At 41.3% G+C, this 19,220-nt stretch overlaps 1 protein-coding gene across 1 annotated transcript; it reads left to right on the forward strand.

The window, feature by feature from the left end:
* Positions 1 to 334: 334 nt before the first annotated feature.
* On the forward strand, positions 335 to 14,137 carry enc3 (ectodermal-neural cortex 3). Its single transcript, XM_028444422.1, has 4 exons — positions 335 to 642; positions 3,240 to 4,275; positions 4,368 to 5,139; positions 12,854 to 14,137. Exons 2-3 carry the CDS (start codon positions 3,253 to 3,255, stop codon positions 5,112 to 5,114), a joined length of 1,770 nt encoding a protein of 589 aa, XP_028300223.1. The 5' UTR covers positions 335 to 642; positions 3,240 to 3,252; the 3' UTR covers positions 5,115 to 5,139; positions 12,854 to 14,137.
* The last annotated feature ends 5,083 nt before the right edge of the window (positions 14,138 to 19,220 follow it).

Consider the following 19,220-nt stretch of genomic DNA (forward strand, 5'->3'; position numbering starts at 1 on the left):
TTGTCAAAGGAAAATGAATACATTTTTAATAGTAGGGTGTTTAAATTGTTGTTGTGATTTGAAAATAGTCGTTTGTGCCCCCTTAGAATAAAAAAAAAAGTTATTAGGCAATGTCATGAATGTTCAAAATTAGTATTAGATGAATTAAACATATGGTGGCTGTGTATCAAGTCAGTGTACTGGCAGTCTTAGCGTGTGTGTGTGTGTGTGTGTGTGTGTGTGTGTGTGTGTGTGTGTGTGTGTGTGTGTGTGTGTGTGTGTGTGTGTGTGTGTGTGTGCGCGCGTGCGCGCGTGCGCGTGTGTGTGTGTCCATTGGTCGCTGAGGAGGGGGCGGAGCCTCGGTGAACAGGCCGCCGTTGCTCGTGCTCTTCCTCTCCGCAGACTGCGTGTCTTCACCGCATCGCTCCGAGCGACTCCTTTATCCCGCATTGTTTCACTCTCCGTCCGCCTACAGCAAAGCAAACCGTGCCAACGGAGACAAATGGCTGTCCTGCTTCCTCACGGCTCAGGACGAGACGAGTATTTACAGCCAGAAAGCGGCTGTGCTTAAGTTTGAGACACAACAACTACTGAACACATCGACGACGGAACAAGTTGTAGCCCAAATAAAGGGACCCGGACCAGCTATACGCCTGTTCAAAGGTCAGTGTTTGAATCCTGCCTGTGAGTGAATGACTGGGGAGAACTGATGTGTGGGTTTAGGGAGTCTCTAGGACTTAAAAACGTGAAAGTTTGCTCTGTCGGGAGCTCCCAGTGTGTCTGTAGTAGCAGCCTCTGTGTGTTTGCTGCTAACTGGAGGAAAGTTGAGCACATGCCGAAGTGTTGAATAGTTTCATAGAACTGTCCCGAAACTGCCTCTTTCCTCCATTATATAAGCACTAAACATTGTATAGGTTTGGAAACTAAACAGGGTTTAGAATTTCATTTGATCGTTTTTCAGCTTTTACACGATGATGTTCAAAATGGGTTTGACTTCCGTAAGAGCTGCACGAGCGAGCTAGACTTTTCTACCTTTGTGTGCATCCTATACAACACCATTTTCGCCTAATTTTAATCAGATTGGTTAATTTTAAAGGAGTTTGGGAATTTACTCGTACATTTGTGAGATATCTGTTTAAAAAAGATAGATTATTGAATAATCGCGATTGTTATTATTATTATTATTATTGGCGATTAGGATCGGTTAGGATTAGAATTGATAACTCCAGCAAAGTTAAGTTTGTCTACTTTTTCTTAAAATATGTTGAGGCTTTATTTATTCAGACGCGTTTCCTGAAAAAAGTTGTCTGAACAAAATGAAACCATAACAGATTATAAATTGAATTTAAAATTTCTAAAGATCGATTATATTATTTAAATTGCAATAGAAAACAGGCAAGCTCTAATTGAGATATTTAAATTACACCACAACATGTTGAAGGTGCTGTGAGGTGTTACTCAAAAGAGAAGTTACATAATTCCGCATCTGACTGATGTTAAAAGATCAATAATTGTGAATCTGAAAATTGAAATGAAATTTAGTTTGTAATAGTATCGGGATCTCAGAAATCGGACTCAAATTGAATCAGGAAACAAGGCTGATCAACCACCCCTAATGTGTGGCCTGGAAAAAAATAAATCGAACTAGTGTTTAAATTAGTGGTGAGATACATTTTTTTTCTAGTCTGTTCTACTGAAGATCCTGGTAGTCAAGGAAATACATCTTTAGGGTAATATATCTTACGGAATATAATGCAAAATCCAGTTGTTTGATTCTATTATTAAACAATCTTTTGCTTTTACTGTGTCATTACAGACATCCACTTATCTACTATACACACTCTGTATTTGGACTGTGGGAAGAAACCACAGAACCAGAACAAAACCCAGGCAGACTAAAAATATAATGGTGCAACATACTTTCTAAATCATGTTAAAATGTCTCTTCCTTTCAATGCACTACTTTTTCCAAACCTGATGCATATCACCAAAATACAGATTAGATGTTCTTATCTGTTGCACTGTGGTTACATAAGTTATGTCCTGAAGGAGCTGAGGAAATACTCCTAATGTGGGCTTGAAAGCTTCGCCTTTGGCACCTTGCTGCATGTGAGCCAGCTGAGAACAAGCAGGCATGAATTTACTCAGTGGCTGGAAGTGACTCAACACACTGAAATGTTTATAGGAGTGAAAAGAGACGAAAAAGGGCAGCACACCCAGGTGTTGCTACACCTCGCATCATTACAGAAGCTTGTTCTTGGAGCCACACTTTGAGATTCAAGTGTTCTAGCTGTCATAGTTGTGTTTGTTTTATGAGTGTATGAGAAAGTGATTGTCTGGATCCTCAGTGCTCGCATGCTGCTCTTCTTATCGCATATCCTTTGATCTCTTTAAAGCTCAAAGTTCATTTCCGTTGTAACTGGGCAAACTGTAGATAGCGTTTCATGTTTAACCAGCCCGTTCTCCACCTGCTGCTGCAGAAACATAAAAAGGAAGGAGTGGTTTTGTTGGTCCTGTTCACATCAAAGGAAGGTGCACCACATTCATTGCTTGGATTGCCTTGATTGCTGTCATTCCACCTTTGAGGTTGTTTTAGAGTTTATAAAGATGATGATGGACTGAGTGAACCCTGTGATTTAGGTGAGGCTAAGAATAAATGTCAGGCTACGGGTGTGAAACGCCAATTAGTTCAGTGGCCATAATCATCTTGGTTTGGTCTGTGAATAAATAATGTTGGTTATCAATTGCAAATATTTATAAAGGGCTACATCCTAAATTACAGCTGACGAAGTATACCTTCAATCAGATATTATACAAAAACTATAATAAACATTACTAATAGAATTCCCAAATGTTTTGCAAGAATGTAAGCCTGATTATAACATTGCCTAAAACATTTATTTGTTACACAAATATGGACAATTTAATTGGAGATCAACACAATTTAGAAAAACTTGCATTTCAGATTTGATGTTTAACTATGTAAATGAAAATGTGGGACTTTTAACAGAAATCTGTAACACAAATTCACACCTAAAAATGTTAGTTTTATTTCAGAATGGTTGCGTCTTTGTAAACAAGTTTTCTTTAAACTACTATATAAAGAAAGTACATTTTTTTGTGATGCTTATATGGATTCCTGGGCCACTTGAATGGTGGCAGTGTCTAGGAAGGCCAATTACAGATGGGCATGTCTACTTTTGTGCACAGTAATCTTCATCAATTTAATTGTCTGTATTCTGACTTTCTTCCCTGTTTAGGTGAAAGTTCAAGATGTCCGTCAGCAGCCACGAAAACAGAAAGTCTCGTTCTAGCTCTGGCTCAATGAATATACAGCTTTTTCACAAAACCACCCACGCCGATAGTTTGTTGACGCAGCTCAACCTGCTGCGCAAACGGAAGGTCTTTACAGATGTTGTCCTGAAAGCGGGAAACCGATCGTTTCCCTGCCACCGGGCCGTCCTGGCGTCTTGTAGTCGGTACTTTGAGGCCATGTTCAGCGGCGGGCTCAGGGAGAGTCGAGATGCCGATGTCAACTTTCACGACTCCCTCCATCCAGAGGTGCTGGAGCTCTTACTAGACTATGCGTACTCGGCCAGGGTCATCATCAACGAGGAGAATGCTGAGTCGTTGCTGGAAGCTGGAGACATGCTTCAGTTCCACGACATCCGGGACGCAGCAGCAGAGTTTCTGGAAAAGAACCTCCATCAGTCCAACTGTTTGGGGATGATGCTGCTGTCGGACGCGCACCAGTGCCAGAGACTGTACGAGCTGTCGTGGAGGATGTGCCTGGCCGACTTTGCAACGCTTTTCAAGACAGAAGACTTCCTCAACTTGCCCAGGGACAAAGTCCAGGAGCTAATCCTCAGTGAAGAGCTGGAAGTGGAGGATGAAAGTCTGGTGTATGAGGCGGTCATTGATTGGGTGAAAGCCGACATGGAGCGGAGGCATAACGAACTTCCTGAGCTGCTTCGCTGTGTTCGTCTGGCGCTGCTGCCCGAGTCATACCTGCTAAAGAACGTGGCTTCAGAGGAGCTGGTGATGTGCCACAAAGTGGGACGAGAAATAGTGGAGGACGCTGTCCGGTGTAAAATGAGAATCCTCCAAAATGACGGGATTGTGACAGGTTTCTGTGCACGGCCGAGGAAAGTCAGCCAGGCCCTGCTGCTGCTGGGAGGACAGACCTTCATGTGCGACAAAGTCTATATGATCGATAATAAGACCAAGGAGATCACCCCAAAAACAGACATTCCCAGCCCCAGGAAAGAGTGCAGTGCCTGTGCCATTGGCTGCAAGGTATGTATTGATGTAAACAAAAAACAAAGTTATTCTGTCTTCCTGAATATGATGTGAACGTTCTCACTGGAACACTTTTTTTTTTGTCTCAGGTTTATGTAACCGGAGGGCGCGGATCTGAGAATGGAGCCTCCAAAGATGTGTGGGTCTATGACACGTTACATGACGAGTGGTCCAAAGCTGCACCCATGTTGGTGGCCAGATTTGGACACGGTTCAGCAGAGCTCGACCACACGCTGTATGTTGTGGGCGGGCACACGTCCATCACAGGATCCTTCCCCGCCTCTCCATCCGTGTCGCTCAAACAGGTGGAGCAGTACGACCCTCAGACCAACAAATGGGCTCTGGTGGCTCCCCTGCGAGAAGGTGTGAGCAATGCTGCTGTGGTTGGTGCCAAAAACAAACTATTTGCCTTTGGGGGCACCAGCGTAAACAGAGACAAATATCCCAAGGTGCAGTGCTTTGACCCCTGCCAGAATCGGTGGTCCGTACCAGCCTCGTGCCCACAGCTGTGGCGATATACGGCAGCGGCCGTGGTCGGCAACCACGTGGTCGTGATTGGCGGTGACACTGAATTCTCAGCCAGCTCTGCGTATCGCTTCAACAGTGAAACGTTTCAGTGGTCCAAATTTGGTGACGTTACAGCCAAGCGGATCAGCTGTCACGCAGTAGCATCGGGGAACAGACTGTATGTGGTGGGGGGCTACTTTGGAGCTCAACGGTGTAAGACTCTGGACTGTTACGACCCATCGTCAGATTCCTGGGACAGCGTGACCAGTGTGCCATACTCACTCATTCCTACTGCCTTCGTCAGCACATGGAAGTACCTGTCAGCATAGAGTCACCGAGACCGTGTGTTTTTTGGTAAGTAATTGGGACCAAAATCAATCTAATATTTCCATTTAGCCACTTTTTTGCAAAGTAAAATATTTTGGAACTTTTATTATATGAAACAATTTGTTGTAAAATGGGTCAATTATAACCTAAAGAAAATGGAGACTAAGAGCATGGTTTAACTTGGTATAATTACATTTAAATGATGATACAATAAAGGCAACTTTGAGAGGTTTCTCAACTTTTAGTCATGGAATGGTTTTTGAAATTTTCCAAAAATTTTGATTTTGTAGGACAAAACTTGTGGTATTAAAGAAAATCATTCAATGCCTAAACTTTCTTCGGTAGTCTATTTACAAAGAAAATATCAATGTAAGGCTTTCAGTGTTTTGACTGTGATTGTGTGATTAATAAATACCTTATTTACTTTAAAAAAAATTAAAAATATTCTAAATGCATTTTTACGTTTTATACCAAATGCTTTATTTCAACCACTGTACATTTGAAGTCGCATTACATAGAAATTAAAATTCTTGGTGATATTCTTGTTTTACAGCTTTCTGCTGGAGTTTAACGCTATCGTTCAAATCATGTTCTAACTCAAATGTTATTGATGGTCAGCACTTCAAGCCACAGTAAACAGAGCCAGTGAAATCCTCTGACCTGGAAGAGGCACATTTGAAACCTTGCTCTCTGTACTGGTCGTTGCTAGTGGTTACAGTGGTTACAGTGTTCGCTGCTGTGACAGCTGAGTGTTGGATAAACATGGAGTTTGGGGTGCTGGAGGAATGTTAGTGAGCTGATGATTACAGAGCGAGAGCTGCAGAACGTCACCTCACTCGGTGACAGGAGTGATGCATGGAACAGGTCTGAGCCTGTGGTGCACCACTGCATCAGGGAATGGGTCAGTCTGCAGGGCTAGCAGGAGCACGTAGGACTTAGGAACAGAAGCTGCTTTGGGTTTATTGACTGTAAAGTACTCCAAGGTGATGGACAAACTATAGAGGGTTTCATACAGGTATGGAAATGGGCCTGTATGATTCATGTCACACAGCTGAAAAATGACACGGCTCAATGCATCTGAAGGAGTGACAGGTGGTGGTTTTCACAGTTTCATGAGAGATAAGAGATGACACATTTTCCCCGAGGTGTTCTCAGCTTTTTAGAAGGAGGAGGTTCGAAGCTAAAATGAGAACAGTCAATACGCTGATATTTTGGAGCTGTGGGAGAGTTGTTTTTAAATGTGCCCCAGGGAAGCTGGAATAGTTTAAAACAGCATAAAATCAGGTCTGTCTAATGATTTCTTTGCTCTGATGCAATCGGGGGAAACAGTTTATTAGAGCAGTTGTGATTTGCAGTCGAAAGTACTTCGACAAAACTGCGTAGTTGTACTAGTGTTTTTTTTAATTATTATTATTCTTATCTACTGACAATATGAAATAGAAGGATCAAGGTAAATAAATATTACTGATTCAACTAAATGTTAAAATATGGTGTCAAATATTTTCTTCTAGTTTCTTTATGTCACGCTTTAAACACACAGTTTTTCACTTATTACATTAGCAAACACATGCGTAACTCAGTACAAAGCTAAAGTTAAGGTAAACTGCCAGACAAATCGCCAACGTGCTTCTATAACTTTTAATGAATGTGATAACATAAGTCGACCAGGGTGGTACACGTACCCCTAGTGGGTACAGTAGCACATTGCAGGGGTACTCAAAAACAGTTCTCAATTCATTTCAAAATAGGAAAATGCTCCTAGTTCCTTTTTTGGGTATTTTTTGACAAATTTACCACAAACTATCAGTACTATTGCTCAATAAAATACTGTCTTACATTTTGATTTATTGAAACAGGTTTAATTTATACTCTAGATCCCAATTAATTACAGTTATGACGATGGGAGAGAATAATTTGTTTGGTTTATTTTGCATTGTTGGTGGGTTCATTTTTTTAAAAAAAACACTTATTTCGGAATTGTGGATTAAGCTTTTGGGAACTATTTTCGAGACAAAGAAAGAAGTTCATGAGAGCACATTGATACATGAAAGATATAGCATATGTAAAATGTGGACTGAGTACTGATGATATAAAGAGAGAATACACATGATTTGACAATATTACAAAGGGGTGCATGGGACAAAAAAGATTAGGAACCACTGCGCTACAGCTATTTTAAAGTCACACTAACTTGTAATAATGTACTTGATACGCATGTGTGTGTGCATGTGTATACAAAAACAGCTGTAGATGATGGTGCTAAGGATTCAGCATTATAAGACTGCGGGTATGGCCCGCTGTGTCCACAGTAGCTGATCGTTTTTTCTTCTGAGGTGGAGACAGACAGGCTGGCTGTGAAAGATCAAGGCACCACATCGTTATAAAGTCCAAAGTTACAGTAGCCCTCATTGCGCTGCTGCTGCTGCTAGCCTTTATGTTTAATTACGGCTTAGATGGAGGGAACGCTCTGCTTCCGTCCTCCTCTAAGCCGAGCCAAAGGTGGACAGAGTTAGGGGAGTGAAGTGGCAAAGAGATACTGCGGGAACTACAAAGGGGTGCACATAAATGGGAAGAGGAGATTATGAGGAGAGCCTGTGAGACCAGCCAAAGCAAAGCTATATTTTGCACTGTTTGGCAGCCGAGACCAACGCCAGCCTAAAAATACATCTGCTCCCGAGGCTGTCAGTTTTGAGCCGGGGTTAGAAGGAAAAATACTTGTGTGTTGTAAGTGGGTGGTGTGTATGTGTGTGTGTATGGCTCTTTTCTTTTTGGTGTTACTGGAGCTCGAAAACCACCAGTTAACTGTTCACATATTCACTGGCCACAATGTGAGTTTTCACTCACTCGTAAAACCCTTTATATTACACATACACTGACATCATGCTTTGCTTCTTGATCTTATCCTTCTCCTTTGTAACCTTAAGCCCAAAGCATGATCTGACCCTACAGGGAAATCCTTGCAGGCTCCATAAGTCTGTTTTTAAGGGTTTTTTTTTTTGACCCCACAAAGAAAGTAAAGGAAGGTTACTCACACACATGCACGCACGCACACAATAGTGGTTGCTTCGCTGGTATTGCCTGTCTTTTAAAACCGCCCATGCTCACTCTAATGTGGCTGGAATGAAGGTGTGGTCTGCATTCCCATTAGTAAAGTTTGGTTTATGTTGCCCTGTGGTTAAGCCGTTGTCCTCATCTCTACAAGTCGTGTGCATTGTTTGAGATTGCCTGTCTCTCTGTTCTTTTTGTCAATACTGACTGTAGTGTGTCTGTGTCTCCACCCAAACCAACCACTAGAGCCTCTCCAGTCAATCCAGAGCCCAAAGTTGGAAGATGTTTCATATTTTGTATGTATTCAAAGCTATAGTAAAGGCTCTTTTTAATCTTAACTTAAAAAATAGCTTTTCTTTACTTCTGGTAAGGTTTGGTCCAGTCTTTTCTGTTCATTTGATGTAACCGGAGATGTGTAACAATCTGGCATGTTATCTTTGTTTTTGCTATTGTACCAACACCCCATTATCCCCCCTTGACAAAAGTCAGCCATCAGCAGCTTTAACCAAAGCTTGTCCAGCTTGAGCTCAGCTCGGTGTGACAGGGTACACCTGGAGAGAGCTCCAGGCCACTCGGGGACGCCACGGTTGGATCCCTGCGTCCCCAGACAGCTGCTGTTAAAAGCAAAGGTCACAGTGGGATCAGGAAGGAGGGGTGCAGAGAGCCCCAGTCACTCAATACTAATGTTTTATTAATGCTTCACTGTGATGGCAACCACGAACACAAACTGAATAAGGCTTTTATTGTGGCATCTGTGTAAAACAACACCCCCTTACCACACACACACACACGTAGATGCACAGTTTGAGGTAGCACGTGCATGCACACTTTGTCCCCGGTCCCTTGAGTAATCAATCTGCCACATTACAGCCATCAGCACGGCAGATTTAATTTGCATAAACCACTTTTATTCGTCTTTTCTCTTTGCAAAGAGCAGCAAAAAAAAGAAAGGGAACCCATTGCTTAAAATAGGTTGAAAATCACCCAGTTTAATACAATTACACCCGCAAAAAGAAATGAGCTGTCATAGTTATAGAGGCCTCTTCAATAAGCCAGCTGGGGTAACTTATCTGAATTATGTAATGAGTTCTGAAGTAAAGCTCACACATTCATAGAATGCTCTTTGTTGAAAAGTCTGAAAGTGGAGATTTCTAAAGACGGGCCTTATTATTCTATAGAGCTGCTTTAAAAATGCACCTGACCAAGATCTTGGAGTCCTTCAACGTCCCTGAAAACAATGCAAACTAATGTAAATGAAGTGGGTGCGATTCATAGGTTGGTCAATACTGTGCAGCTTTTGGTGGTCATTAGTAAACAAGGCACAGAGCAGGTTGCACACAAGGGACGGATAAAGAAAGAGAACCCTGCTTTGTTTTGGGCTAATTGGGCTTCAGGAAGACGCAGATGTGGTCAAGAGTAAGATGGATGTAATGGTGCTGATGACGTGCTGATAAATGGGACCCAGTCCCCTGCCTATTGATGTGTTTTGATTTAAACAGGTCAAGGGCTTGAAACTAGATTATTTCCTGTTGTGAAACTCCAAGCTGAGTTCAACCTCTGACCGTCAGATCCAGTCATATCACAGAGTCCCAGCCCATCTGTTTGGTCTGCTGAAGGACACATGGGTGCCCTCCATCCCTCATTGCTCTACTTTGTTTCCTCAGAACTCGAGCAGAAACACACTGGGGCTGGGCGATATTGACCAAAACTCATAATTCAATATTTTTTTCTCAAAATGGTGATATACGATATAGATCTCGATTATTTTAATTCATATTAAGTCAAGACAATTCATGGTTACATTTTCTGATGCAAAATGCTACAAAGGCACATTTATTAAGAAACAGCTTTTGTCTTGTTCTCACAGCACGTGTGAGTGAGTTCTGTAGTGTGGTTTGTTTAGAGGAAGGTCAGGGTTAGTATGCACTCAGCAATCCATCGACTGTGCTTTTTTTATGCTGTTCTGAGAAGCAGAACAAAAAACAAAACAAAACAAAAAATTTAAAAAAAGTATATTGATGTAGGGAATATTTTAATCTTCTGTATTGCCAAAATAGAAAACTTGATATATCTTGAATATACAGATGGATATATCGCCCAGCCCTAAAACATGGTGTGCGTTCACACCGGTAAACCGAGTGTGTTTTGCTCTAGGTTAATACACTAAAGATCTGGCAGACAAAATTTAGTCTCAGACTCTGAATGTTTTCGTCAAAGTCTTGAGTGATTCAGGTGCGTTGTAAATATAAGCACTCAGCCGGGGCCAAAGACAGGAAATGTTGAAGATGATGGCTTCGACCAATGGATGAGAAACTCTTCTAATCTTCTGTTTGTCTGATCAGAGAAGTCTCTGCTTCAGTAACACCGTAGCTCATGCAACTGCATCTGAGACGCTGAACAATTTAAACGAGCCAAATCAATGTGATAAAATAACTATCTGTTCTCCACCCATTGGCCTGGTTCTGTGACTGTTTTGGAATTAAACACTAAGTTGGGACATAAATCAGGAGGAAAGAGTGCCCATGTAGAAGAGATGATCTTTGATATATGGGCAAACGGTGAACATTGTTACTAATGTAGTTGAAGTTCTGTAAATAATTGACCTTGACATGACGGGTAATAATAAAAGCACTTTGAGGCGGTCTGCGGCTCGGGACGCGTGTCCTCACAGAAGGAGCTGATCACTTGAGACGAGGCAGTGCTTTCTTGATGAATGCTTTAATGATGACGGTGACAACCTTTCTAGGTTCAGAGATTATCACTGAATAAAATGTGTTGACAACACAAATGAACCTTGTACTTCTTTTAACTCGGTCTTTCAAATACATTTCAACAAGTTTAAACTTAGCTGAGCACTGATAAAAGCAGTTGTGACATTTTCGTTAGACTTTGAGCAGACCTGAATGATGACTGTGAATCAATGCGTTTATATTCTGAGCTTTAATTAAGACCATACACAGAGCAGTGCCCAATGCTAATTTTTACAATTTGAATTATAAAAATTGAATGATTAAACAAAAGTGGGTTCCAGTGCCATCCATGTAGTTGTTAGTTCACGTGTTTTCACATTGGTCTGTACTAATTACATGCAAACACAGGATCGGACATTCTGATAACAGGAGTCTGATGACCTGATGGAGGAATATGGAGCACTGTGGAGCAATTTGAACTCTCCAAGAAGTGAAGATGGGATTAATTTATGTTTATGTGGGGCCAAATGTTTATCCATTTGTCAACATTCGCCTTACTCGTGGTGCCGCATCCCGTATTGTGATGATCCGCAGTAGACCACATCCACGTCTGTGACCAAGCGTCCCAAAGTGTAGCAGTTTGCCACTGACTCATGCCATTTTCCGTACTGCGTGGTACATGCCGTTGAAATGTGAGGCACTCTATCTCAAATATAAATTCCTGGCATTCGTAACATGTCGGGACTCTGCATAACCTCAGCATAAGCACCAAATGGTCTGTGGTTTGTTTGAACAAGTCATTTATTGATTCAGGTCTGAAGAATCCAACCATGAGTTTAAGGTGTTTCCATGGCCTCTAAATTTACCAACATCCCAGTCGTTCGCACTGATGATTCTTTGACATTTGTACAAGACTCTTGATTAGAGCCAATCTTTACCTGGGATCACTTCTGTTTAAACCGTTCTGCAAAGTAGACCCTTGGTGTCTGTTTCCTTTGTTAAGAAGCTGTTTTTTACCTTCCTTTTTTCATATTCAAACAAAGCACACAGCCATAGCTTCCTCACGTTCCACACACAGTTAAGGAGAGTTAAACCTTTGAGACGGTAAATATTTACCTCCTGCTTTCTTTTAAATTTAAGCTTTTGTAGTTGGCTCTGTTTGCCCGTCGGTGTTCCGGTGGCACCGTGTCTGTCTGCGTCCCACTGTTCCACTCCAAGCAAAGTGCTCCCAACAGTAACGCATGTGTATGGATCTGTGGAGGTTTGTGTAGTATCAGCTGGCTTTGTGAACCGTGGAAGTGAGAGCTCATTAAGTTATCTAAACAAACCCCCAGCAGAGGCTGAGTGCTCATCGTCTTTGTTCACAGATAAGTGCAAAGTTTTCAGAAACATGTGACAAATGCCTTTTTGGGGTTCCTCACCACACGCCGAACACCCGGAGCACCCAGAACATTCCTCCCTAACAGCAGGCAAAGATAATTAGATGCTGAATTATTGGAGGCTGCAGAGATGAGCAATGTTCAAAGAGCTTGTTGCTGTTTTTGAAGCCTCTGCTTGCAGATGTGGGATTTTGAATTAAAACCATAAGAAGTCGTCATCTGGTGTGAATTATATGTGGATAAAGGGGATGAGCCCGTGCTTTTGAAATATGTGTTTTATTTGCAGCCAGAGAAGCCTATACTCACAGGGGGTCCACCCTCACATATTCATTACCATAGCAACATAAATGGCTTGACAGCTTAATCTCACATGCCAGGAGGACCTTGGTTAAATAATGCCCCATCCTGAGGCATTAATAATGCTATGTGGGTAAGCCTGATAAAATGGCATGGTGATAAGCTGATGTGCAGCCTGTGGGACTGAAGTCTCTGCGTTCTTCTACACTCTCTGAGAATGTTAAGGCCACCCATGTTGGTCATGTGGCGAGCAGTACACATCCAAAGTCCTTGTACAGCAGACTTCACAGGCCCTTGAGATTAATCTCCCTCTGTCTCTTTCCCCAGATGAGCCGTCGTGGCTGGAATGCAGGCGTGCGTCTCAGATGAAGGGGAGGAGGAGGGAGGGGATGTGTATTCCCCCTATGGCACCAGCGAGCCTGATTCACGTCATCTTCAGCTCCACAAGTAGGAAAGCCTGAGTGCTGGATACAACCCAGAGACTAGATTCTGCACGGTTTTGTAACTTTCCCATGAAGCCTGTGCTGGGCTGAGGCGCCTCCACTCTGAGCCTCAGGAGGCAGAACAAACTGTGATGTAAAACCAAACAACAACTGAAACACATTCTCTTCCCACCCTCCAAAGGAAGAATATGCTACTGTGACTGTCTCAGCCCTGCTTGGCTCCACTCACTTATTCCATATGCCGATGTTTATCATCTCACCAGTACATTACCATTTTAATTGACATTTTAAGGAGAAGCTGTTCTTTACTGTGGTTCCACTCCCCCTCCGTGCACTGGGCATCCACTCAGGTGTAATTTCTGCAGACTGCTGCTGGACTGAATTAGACCTTTGCTCTGCCAAACATATGGAGATGGAGAGGAACACTGAGGGGAAACGTGTGATTTCCAGTTCACGGTGAACAATCATCCTGTCTTGGTTTTTCCTCAACATTGGAGAGTTAAATTTACATAAATCTCCTCAACTTAAAATACAACCATCATGGCTGAACGAGAAGGATTCAAACTGTGTTTGTGTCAGTTTTCTGTGTTTGTTGTCTCAGGGTTGTGCGTGTTTGTCCAACAAAGGGTCACGTCTTCTCATCTTGTTTGTTCTAATCAAGATGTTCTGTGAATGTGCTCTTTTGTACTAAACAATTTTACAGAACTTTTTTTTTTATTTTAAAGTATTTTCTTTACATTTTAACATCAAGTGAAAATGTAAGAATATCCTTTAAAAAAAAGTGGTCTTATTTAAAGTGTGACTATTGCCAAAACCTGATTAGCTAACTTTTAGTGATGTGATGGTTCTATAAAAACTAGTAACTGAATTTGTAGCTGTAACCGTTTTGAGCTGCCATGTGTACAAAAGCCTTTTGTGTATAGTTTGTATATATTTTCTGTGTAACTGATTTGTAGAAGCCTTTGGTTTGCACGGTTTGTAATTTTCTCATTGTCTTAATTTTGTATTCGTGTCTCAACCCAACTCGGGTCGTTTGAATAATCACAGCCTTTTGTAGCAAAGTCCTCTCACTTTTTAGTTTCTTTTTGCTCTCTCACATGAAGCGTTCACTGATGTACACTCTGTGACTTCCTGTACGTTTAAAATAAACTTCCTGTTGAAGCACAGGTCCTTGTTTAGTGTTTGTTTTTCAGGGAATGGCTGGAATTCAGCGCTGGTGTCATTACCCGGCGTGGGCAGCCCTATAATCATACAGGTGCACTTATCATGCCTTGCATAGTTTCCAAACACAGGTGGGTTTTGACATTTCCCAGTTACACCCATCCTTCCCATTCACACCCAGTCTCTGCTGTGGTGCTATCGCACTTTGAGGTTATGTGGTATGTGAAGTGCAAACCTCTGCTGCCCTGGCCAGCTCATTGCACCACGTGGACCCACATTATAGCCCTCAGACCTTAAAGAATGTGCTAATGCTGCTCGCCATCTGTCAAGTGACGCCGCTCAGTACCGCCAACACCACAAGGGCTGCATTCTTCAGGAGACAACAATGCAAAGCAGACTGAACCGAGTGTTAATGGGGACAGAGTGAAGAGCCTGTAGTGTAAAGAAGGTGTAGTAATGAGCCGTTACAGGTGTGAGCTAAGACATCTCCTGTGGGAGGAGTCTGTCCCAGCTGACTGTGGATAGGATACGGGTCATTCAGTCTGTCACAGGGCGAACACAAGTAGGCAGATCCAACATTAGAGGAGCGTGTTATTTTAAAAGTTATTGTTTACTTTTTTAATGATGTATAAATACATAAAAGCCATTCCAAAATGTAGTTTTCCATCATATTTTACTCACCTGTTGCTTTACAAAATAATTTAATTGCTAAAATTACTGTCGGACAACAAAACGGATCAGAAGTATTAGGATTAGGATGCTGTATCTAATTAAGTCAAGTACATTTGGGATTAAAAAAATGTAAAATGTTTAAATGTGAGTTAATTTTTGTGGGTTGATTGACACTGAGTTTAGAAAAAGATATTTTTTGGAAAGGAAAAAAACTGCCTTGTGACTAGGGGTGTAACGATTCCTTTAAGCAACAATTTGATTCGAATCATGATTCGTAGTTGCAGATTTGATTGATGGATGATATTGGTTAATTTGGAACGATTCGATCTGAAATTATTGAATGACTTGAAATCGATTTAGTAAATATTTAGCCAAAATAATAATTAAACCAGTGTGACTCAATTAAATACCTGGATAAAATTGATTGGCTACCTTCTTAAACAATTTTAGATCGATTAGTGTCATCCGATAGGCCAACGTGCCAAGCACAGATTGATGTAGTTTGATTTTAGGAACATAAATTGATAAATCAATCTAATGGATGAATCGTTACACCCTTCCTTGTTACATTTCAATGTAGCAATAACTTGTCAAACGATATATTGTCCACCTTTTATTATTTCATCTGATGTATAACATTTTAGCCTTATTGATGTGCATTTAAACTGAAATCCATTTTTTAACAGGTTTGTTGCTGCTGTTTTTTTTTGTAATTAACAATAATAACGATAATAAATATTCTGTGTATAAATGGTAACTCTTGGTCTTCAAAAGTTGTAAAGCTGACTGTCTTGTAATATTTGGCACATAGGGTGTAGCAGTATTTTTTTTTACTTGTCCTTTATGCCAAATATCTCTCTGTGGAAGATATAAACTACAGTTTATCTTATCTTGATGATTGCTTCCCGTCACTGTTACACAAGCACTGCACTACAGCTTATTTGCATAACATTACATAAAATCTTCAGCGGTTGCTCAAAAACAAGTGACACAATGCGGCAGCATTGTAGAGTAATTTCAAAGGCCGCTCAGCAAACATCAAAGTGTTTGTTAATTGGACGAAAACAAAAGGCGGCTCCAAACATTGGTCCTGCAGCCGTGACATCATGCCTGCAACAGTCCACGTCCAGTGGAGCATGTGGTCATAATTGTGCCAGAGCGGGTAAAGGGATTCAACCAAAAGTTAATTTATGCATTTTAAATACGATTGGACATACAGTGCAGAAAAGGGGGAATTGGTCCAGCAGACCTGGCACTGAACAGAGGGATGAGCAGCTACGCTCAATGGCTGCCATTGTGATGCAAAATGTGCAAACCAAGTTGATTTCAAAAAGATCTCGACAACACAATTAAACCGATGTGAATAAATAAATAGACATCTGAGGGTCTGTTGAAAACAAAAAGAGCAAGGGGGGTGGGGGGGGTCCCTGTGCCTGTCTCTGTGTTATTGTGTGCATTTGAATTTATTCTTCATGTGCCTGTGTGTGTGTGTGTGTGTGTGTTGTTGCTTTGAGTGTGAGGTGGGTTTGGGGGGTGGAAAGCTCCTCTGAGAAAAGGGGCAGCGACGTGGAACGGACAGCAACGCTGTGCTCTGCAAGCCCACCTAAAGATCGGCGTGTGTCTTCAGGGAGACCCCCGGCTGGGGCCTTGACTTGCCCTGTGCAGGGGGGTGAGGGGAGACAACACACACACCCTGATGAGGCCAGAATCGACCCACACGTAGCCCTGAAGCCCAGCTTGGATGGGCTTCAGGGAGTGGATACTGGATCAATATGAACCTTATGGAAGACTTTAGATGTAATGTGACACTTTAGGGACTCACAGCTGAACAACAGTGTGTACTTTACATTGTGTCTTATCTGCAGATATCACACAGAGACCAGTGACGTGCAGTCAGGATAGGCAAGGTAGGCAGTGGCTACCCAAGGGTGAATTGAATTGAATTAGCACTTGCCAGCAGAAACATATGAAATTGTCATTGATGTTGACATTGGTGGTCTCGATTTGCAACGCCCTGCCTACCCAACCCTAGTGCTCATGGCACGTCACTCACAGAGAGGGTTTCTTTTGCTGTATAGTTTGACTGAATTAAGAAGAGGTCTGAAAACGACTGGAACAATGTCTTCAGTCTGTGCCTGCATGAAAAACAACACTAGAAAAGAAGATTTTCAAGCTTTCAAAAAAAAAAAAGAAAAAACACAGATGGAAAACAACTATTAATCTTCCCGTCTTTCACTCTTCTCCTCGGCTCGTTGCACATTTAGCTTTCATTGTGCTGGCATGAAGTCAAAGCAGTGCTATAAAGGCTTTAAAGGATAAATAATGTTACTGCTCTCTTTGTGTCTGCTGCTGGAGGTGTTGAATAGCCCTGCATCCTTTCTCCCTGCTTTTCTCTCGCCCACCCCTCTCTTTCTGCTTCTCTGTGGGCATCTGTGTTGGCAGCAGCTCTGAGGTTTCAGAGCTGACTGGGTAAGCAAACCAGGAGTAAACAGAGAGTGAGACTGACAGACAGACAGACAGAAGGTCTAACCACTGGAGCAAATGCTGGAGCCGTCTCTCTCTGCTGTCTGAGCAGGAGGTGGGTTGGTGGGTGGATGGGTGTGGATAATTAGGTTCACTTAGCTGGTATTGGACAATCCATAGCTCGATTAACACACCCAGATAATGCGATTGGCAATCGAGCAATCAGTGCATGTTACTGCGTTAGCTTGTTAGCATTGACACCACAAGGCGTTCTGCGCATGAACCACTTTTTCTCGTACGACCGTCCCCAGGAGACAGAAGGACATTGATGTTGGGCGAAACACTAAAGATGTGCAGCATGGATCTGAACATCTTGAAACACATGGAAGGAGCAAAAACGCAGGAAAATAAAAGATTTTAATTCGATATAATCTTGATCCTCTTCGGTTTGCATGGAACTTTGTCAATATATATGCATATGTTTTGTAAGTAATACAGCGTCACCTATGTGGAAGTGTAGTCAGACAGACATTGTAGGTGGCTTAGTTTTCTGTCCTGCATGTTTATTCAGACAAGACAAAACTACGGTGCGCCGATTGTAAAGTTGTGCATGCTAAAATGAACAGCAAATTTTTGTGACATTCCGCAACAAACCCCGGTTAAAAAACGTGAGTGAATTTTATTGTTACTTTTGACCAGATGAGTGATAGTGTCAAAATATGTCAATATTAAATCTAAATATTGTGTTTAAGATTTACATTTAACATTTACATTTAACATTTACATTTAACATTTACATTTAACATTTACATTTAACATTTACATTTAACATTTACATTTAACATTTACATTTAGATTTAATATTTAACATTTAGATTTAGATTTAAAGTTTAGATTTAACATTGTCATGATATTTTTAAGAGAAAAAAAAATGATATTTCACAAATATTGCTGTAAATCTGGTCAATAGTAATGTAAAAAAAATTCACGTAAGTTTTTAAATGTGGTTTGTTGCAAAATGTTGCAAAAACTTGCTGTTTTTTTTAGCATGTGCAACATTACAATCGGTGCCCCACACGATAGCTGAGCATGTAAACACAAGAAGACGTGTTATGTATCTGATTGCGTGGAGTTAAATAATTCTATCTCCTCTGATTGTATGTTGTGGTGAACTTCAACTCCAATGGGTTCATTCAATCCTTCTTTTTTGCAAATTTCCCCTCAACGTTACCTCTTTCACCATGACCTTATACTACAGACCACACAGTTCTGAATATTAAACATTTATTTCTTTCCTTCTCTCTTCTGTGGCATTCATATTTTATTTACATTGCAATGGAAATGTACTTAACACACACAGTTAGATGTCACGACAATCTAACCTTACTGCTCTGTGAAAACTTATTGCAAATAATTATTGAATAAAAAATGGGACCATCCCACTCTAAAGTCTATTCCTCAGAATTAAAGACATTCCTATTTGCACTGGTTCAAAGTAAAAATCTATAAATTGGAAATCATTCCACTTTATGGAAGCCGAATAATCTCCTGCACCATATTTTGATTTCCATTTTGACAAAAAATTAACCTGTCAATTACAAAAATAAACTGTGTGGAGGAAAACCTTGTTGTTTTGTCTTGTAAAATATACTGAAGATGAATTCATACAGTTTATATACATTTTTAATCATTAAGCAGCCGTTCACTCAGTGATTTTGGTCTTTGGGGGGAAAAAGGAGTAGGAGAACATGCAAACTCCACACAGAGAGTGAACAGGTCCATGCCTGAAGTTGACCCTTGGTCAGTGTGATGTCCTCTACAGCACAGTGCTGTGCTGTGGAAACTGGCTTGAGGTTTTAGTCTCATTGTTTCTCAGTCGGTTCTTTTTCTTTCTTCTCTGGATTAATTTCAGATGGGTTTTTTTTTTTCAGTCTGAGAAGCAAGGACTTGTATCT

This window comes from Gouania willdenowi, chromosome 4 (assembly GCF_900634775.1).
Source record: "Gouania willdenowi chromosome 4, fGouWil2.1, whole genome shotgun sequence".
NCBI lineage: Eukaryota > Metazoa > Chordata > Actinopteri > Blenniiformes > Gobiesocidae > Gouania > Gouania willdenowi.

Excerpts from the sequence above, each read along its gene's own strand:
- enc3 (XM_028444422.1), top strand. The coding sequence starts at position 3,253 with ATGTCCGTCAGCAGCCACGAAAACAGAAAGTCTCGTTCTAGCTCTGGC. Across the intron at positions 4,276-4,367 it reads CCTGTGCCATTGGCTGCAAG|GTTTATGTAACCGGAGGGCG; the intron begins GTATGTATTGAT and ends TTTTTGTCTCAG.